The sequence below is a fragment of the Malus sylvestris genome, chromosome 16, assembly GCF_916048215.2.
Source record: "Malus sylvestris chromosome 16, drMalSylv7.2, whole genome shotgun sequence".
Taxonomy (NCBI): domain Eukaryota; kingdom Viridiplantae; phylum Streptophyta; class Magnoliopsida; order Rosales; family Rosaceae; genus Malus; species Malus sylvestris.
This window is the reverse complement of record NC_062275.1, coordinates 16,920,812-16,927,025: the sequence shown is the minus strand read 5'-3', so window position 1 is coordinate 16,927,025 and position 6,214 is coordinate 16,920,812. Positions and strand designations below refer to the sequence as shown.

At 37.0% G+C, this 6,214-nt stretch overlaps 1 protein-coding gene across 1 annotated transcript; it reads left to right on the top strand.

Annotated features, from left to right (window-relative positions):
- Positions 1-434: 434 nt before the first annotated feature.
- On the top strand, positions 435-6,060 carry LOC126608870 (sulfate transporter 3.1-like). Its single transcript, XM_050276888.1, has 12 exons — positions 435-1,016; positions 1,258-1,465; positions 1,581-1,752; positions 2,404-2,469; positions 3,670-3,783; positions 3,923-4,039; positions 4,173-4,299; positions 4,500-4,786; positions 4,880-5,070; positions 5,163-5,248; positions 5,347-5,423; positions 5,533-6,060. The coding sequence occupies exons 1-12, from the start codon at positions 701-703 to the stop codon at positions 5,749-5,751; spliced, it is 1,980 nt and encodes a 659-aa protein (XP_050132845.1). The 5' UTR covers positions 435-700; the 3' UTR covers positions 5,752-6,060.
- The last annotated feature ends 154 nt before the right edge of the window (positions 6,061-6,214 follow it).

Genomic DNA, 6,214 nt, shown 5'->3' with positions numbered 1-6,214 from the left:
CCTAACACGTGAACAACACAAACAGGGTGATGTGGAACACGTATAGTCATTAGGCTTCACATGTGCGACAATCTGCTATGATAACATAAATAAAGTAGTTCCACCATTAAACCAATTGAAAATATGGGAAAATCCAACTTATAAGTTCATACAAAATCTCTAATCTCATTAATGTAAAATTCATTCTCCACACTAATTACTTGGCTTAATCCGCATTTGCTGTTTGTATTTAAATTCTGCCACCCATCGCTCCTAAAACCCTAACAAATAAAAGGAACCCTAGTAAGGATGGGTGTGCTCTGGTCAATGGACCTATGTACCACGTGTGGGTCCCACAACGCACTCAAAGATTCCTTCCCTCCATCCTTCGTTTCTTCATTCCCTCTCCCTCTGTGTCACATTCACCACCTTATATAATACCCAGTCCACCATGTGTGTCATTGCAAGCTAGAGCTAATTAAGCATTTTAACCACTAATTGTCTCCACTATACCTCTCTGATGCAAACCCATTTGCTTCACTAGCTAGCATGGAAACCATATCTTACGAATCTATACAACCTAGACCATAAACCCTAAACAAAAACCTACTTACGCATCATTGCCACAATTAGCAATATCAGCCAAACTTGATCAGCTCTTAATTAAGCTTCACTTAATTAGCTGTCTCTAATTAGCCTCTAGTGTTTTTTTTTAGGTAAAATGGGCAACGCAGATTATGAGTGCCCGCACCGTGTTGAAATTCCTCCTTCCAAGCCATTTTTCAAGGCTCTGAAATCATCTCTGAAAGAAACTTTCTTTCCCGATGACCCTTTCAGGCAATTTAAGAACCAACCCACGTCTAGAAAACTTGTTCTGGGATTGCAACACTTTGTGCCAATCCTCGAATGGGCTCCTAGCTACACTTTTGACTTCTTCAAATCTGATCTCATTGCTGGAATCACCATTGCCAGTCTTGCAGTTCCTCAAGGGATCAGCTATGCAAATTTAGCCAACTTGCCCCCAATTATTGGCCTATGTAAGTCCTGAAAAATTATGAGTTATCACATGTATTATATAAATTTATGTCATATAGAATAACATTTTCTTGTTAGACCAATGCTTTTGTTGTTAGACTATTAATCTACTTGGTCATGCATTCAAGAACGAGAGCTAGCAAGATCAGTGTTCTAGTTTCACAGTAACAACAAAAGTACTTTATGGTGGAATCTTGTTTGCAAAAATGTCATTTTTTTTTCTTTTTGGAAAAATGAATGCAGATTCGAGCTTTGTGCCTCCATTGGTGTATGCCATGCTTGGAAGCTCAAAGGATTTGGCAGTGGGTACCGTAGCGGTTGCATCCCTTCTCATATCTTCCATGTTGGGGAAGGTTGTTAGCCCCACTGAGAACCCTAAGCTCTATGTTCAGTTGGCTCTCACGTCTACCTTCTTTGCTGGAGCTTTCCAGGCTTCTCTTGGCTTCTTAAGGTATGTTATTTAATATGCTGCCAATTTATGTTTGCACTAAATTCTGATATAAATAAATAAAATAAAAAACAATCAAGAAGCAACCCTCTGAAACGAACTATATGTGTATTTGCAGACTAGGGTTTGTCGTGGACTTTCTGTCTCATGCAACAATAGTGGGTTTCATGGGTGGAGCAGCCACTGTTGTATGTCTTCAGCAGCTTAAAGGGGTACTAGGGTTGATTCATTTCACTCATGAGACAGATGTTGTATCCGTCATGAAATCTATATTTTCGCAAATGCATGAGGTATACAATTCTCTTTTTAATCTATTCTAATTTTTTACCAAATATTGCACGAGGTATACAATTCTCTTTTTAATCTAATCTAACTTTTTTCCAAATGCACGAAGTATACAATTCTCTTTTTAATCTAATCCAATCTTGCTAATGCTTTACTACTTCCACATATTTTGTCGCTTTTTTTACATATGCCTTTTTGGACATTATTATTAATACAGACCCTTTATGCAAATGGATCCTTATTTTTGAAAAAAAATGGAGATTAGGTGTGGGACCCACTCCACATCGAATTTCAACGATCCGAACAGTCTATTTTGTAAGTCTCGATTCATAGATCATCCTTGCAAAAATTCAATTCAAACAGAAACCATTTGCCCATTTAATTATCAAGACCAAATTTCATTGTTTCTTATATAACAAAGTATTCTTTCATTTCTTTGAACCCAATTAGATGTCTTAAATATTTCCGATTTGGCTAATATTTTGTAAGGATGATTTATAAGGTACAACTTGAAAAATAAACAGTTCATATCGTTAAAGTTGTGAATCCTACAACTAATCCCCATTTAAAAAAAAAAATGAAAATCCCTTCCCTTAAAAGTTTCCATTATCAATATTATATAATGGAGGTAATAATGGAGGTAAATTATGTTGCAGTGGAGGTGGGAAAGCGCTGTGCTGGGATGCTGTTTCCTCTTCTTTCTCTTGCTCACAAGATACTTTGTAAGTATATACCACGTACCTATCTAAGATACATACAATCCATTATTCCAAGCTCAACCTTTAACTATAAGATAAGGAATTATTTTCATGTAAAAACTTTTCATGCATGTCGTTTACTATAGCTTGTTACTGTAAAAACTAATTAATAAAGAGTAATCCTACACTTAATTATCAGTTACCATCTTTTTGTACCATATCTTTAATAGAGATGAGCCATATTTCTGTTAGAGAGATAGTACAAATGATGATATAAATAGATATTAAAAATAACATTTTTTATTAACAAAACGTCACCTGAAGCACCAATGCCAGTTATATAATCACTCCAGTTTTTTCATGAAGGGTGATGCTATCTACACACCTTTTTTTTTTAACCTTCCACACACCCTTTGTTATCTTATTTTTGTCATTTGATCATTTTCAATTCATTTGATTTGATGATAAAAAATTGAGAGATGTGTGTAAAAAGTAAAAAGGAGTGGATGACACCACCCTTTCATGAACCATGTAATTAATTAACTCGATCTTCTTAAGTCGCAAAAAGGTTCATTGAACCAAAAGACTAACGCTTTCCAACATGATTCTTGTTAATTTTAACAATATTTACAACTGGTGGATTGCCCTAGTTGAAAAGAAATTCATCTTTAACTCAATGTGTTTCAAATTTAAATCATCCCCTTCCTTTAGCTTATATTAGAACAATAATATTGTTTAAAAATATTAACATATTGTGAATATGGACCACATATTCAAATAACAATCGATACTTAATTACCAATTCAGATTCAGTTTGATAAACATCATTATATAATTTCTTAGCAGGATACAACCGTTAATATACCTCATATGCTAAACTTTAATACTGTAGAGTTGCGACAAAAAGATATTAAGCCAAAATTTTTTTTTTAGGTCCTGAACTTAAGATTTATACCTTTGGGATGGAGATGGTCTTACAACCTAAATATCGATCGAAAACTTCATTTAATTATGATTTACGAAAAAGAAGTGGAAAGAAAAACTCATTGTCATATGTAACCGAAAACTTTTTATCCAATTTTTTATTTAGAAAATACATGTAGATATGTAATATATATAGGAGGATGAAAAATATTGAGGGCCTTTCAGAAATTGAAGGCCCAGTACAATTATCAGTTTTTGTACTAATGATGATGGATGCTTATCCGTGCCTATGACAATTAGAGCAAGAGAAAACCGGCTTTCTTCTGGATAAACGCAATGATGCCACTGTGCTCTCTGATCTTGGGAAGCCTACTGGTTTTCCTAACCCACGCTGAAAATCATGGCGTTCAAGTAGTAAGCATTTCACTCTCTCTCTCTCTCTCTCTCTCTCTCTCTCCAACATATATATACGTTATACACCATTACATCACATAATAACATTTTATTTGATTAATTTGTATGGTATGCTAATTAGATCCTTTGTTTTTTGCAGATTGGACACCTTAAAAAAGGGTTGAACCCGCCATCCATGTCTGAGTTGGCTTTTGGGTCGCCATATCTTTCAACAGCCATTAAAACTGGGATCATCACTGGTGTCATAGGCCTTGCTGTAAGTCCCTGCATTCCTCAAATTTTACTTGCCACTCACTAATTGCATCCCAAACATGCCTGTACTGTTTAGCACTCAATTAATATAACGTGGGCTTAGGCTAACATTGCTAGAGCTGATGGTGAATGTGCAGGAAGGAGTAGCCGTCGGAAGAAGTTTTGCCGCGTTGAAGAACTACCACATTGACGGTAACAAGGAAATGATCGCTTTCGGGATGATGAACATTGCAGGCTCTTGCACTTCTTGCTACTTGACCGCCGGTACATACCATTTCCATGCCATACCTAGCTTCACTATATATGTGAAGGAGGGAATTGCGCTCTCGTTTGTTTGGATGTCGGTTGACAGTCTGATAATATAAACTAGCAACACATTTTTAATCAAACGCATATACTATTATCTAGTAATTTTGGTCGGGCTCATTAATCATACGTTTTGTTACGACTGTGATTATTTGCAGGGCCATTTTCGCGAACTGCGGTGAACTTCAATGCAGGATGCAAAACTGCAGTCTCCAACATTGTAATGGCGACTGCCGTGATGATCACACTGTTGTTTTTGACGCCATTGTTCCATTACACTCCACTTGTGGTGCTCTCCGCCATTATAATGGCTGCCATGCTCAGCCTCATAGATTACAAAGCCATGATCCATCTCTGGAAAGTAGACAAGGTGGATTGCATGGTGTGCCTGAGTGCATACTTCGGTGTTGTCTTTGGCAGTGTTGAGATCGGCCTAGTCATTGCAGTAAGTAGAGCATAGGAAGGGTTTTCTTTTTCTTGTGTTACAAGAAATGGTTGCTTCGACATTTCTGCTCACATAACGTTTATGTATTTGCAGGTTACAGTTTCATTGCTAAGGGTGCTGCTATTTGTAGCGAGGCCACGGACTTTCGCTTTAGGCAACATTCCAAACTCATCGATTTATAGAAGCATCGATCAGTACCCGGTTGCAAACAATATTCCAGGAGTTCTCATTCTTCAAATTGATGCACCAATCTACTTTGCTAATGCAAACTATTTAAGGGAAAGGTAAATAAACTTCTTAAGTTAGATATCAATTCACGAAAACGACGTAGTCAGCATAATAGATTCTTAAACTGTGCTCAAAATCTGGTTCACAGGATCTCAAGATGGATATACGAGGAGGAAGACAAGATAAAATCTTCTGGAGAAACAAGCTTGCACTATGTTATACTAGACATTGGCAGTAAGTGATCAATCTGCAGGAGTCACAAATTAACATTTATGATCTCTGGCGTTAAGTTTTATTATGAGTCTAATGCTAAAATTAAAATCAAATTACAGCGGTTGGAAGCATCGATACGAGCGGGACCACCATGCTTGAAGAGGTCCAGAAAAACGTTGACAGTAAGGGTCTCAAGGTATGACATTATGGTAGACTAGTTCTGTAAGCTGTTCGATAGTTTCGTTCATAGTTTTGCTTGATCATGTGCTTATACTTATGTTTTAATCTTTCTTTTGATCTATCAGCTTGTACTAGCAAACCCCCGAAGTGAGGTGATCAAGAAGCTCGAGAAGTCCAAGTTCATCGAGAAAATTGGTCGGGAATGGATCTACCTTACAGTGGCAGAGGCTGTATCGGCATGTAACTTTATGCTGCACACCTGCAAGCCGAAGCCCGGAGAAATAGAAACAAACAGACAAGAGCAATGTTTAATCTATGATGACCAAATGGATGAAAGTTTTTAGGGCTAAAGAGCTCCGACCTCAACGATCGGCGGTTTTAACAGAAAGAGAATTACTGTATACACCGAACATAATTGATCCGCATGGTTGGAGGAAGGAGGGTTTTCTTGCAGATGAAGACATAGCTAGGGTGCTTATTAAGTATTAAGCTTATGTATTATTGTTGTTGTGATACACAAAATTAAGCGATTATGAAGAATGCAGATGATATTCGAGGCCAGGCTTCTATATTAATCAAGCCTGAGGGCCTTCTGTGCAGATCGTTTAACGGTGTAATAATCCCTTATCAATGAAGCTTCATTTATAAATCAAGGTAGTTTGGCACTAACACCAGCAAAGACACATTTTACAAAACTTCGGTCGTAAATCGTAGGCAAGATCACACAGAAACTTGTGTAAGCTTCTCAACAAACACAGCAGTTCATGTTCAAGCCACACAATCTGAAGGGGAAAAAACATAAGAAAA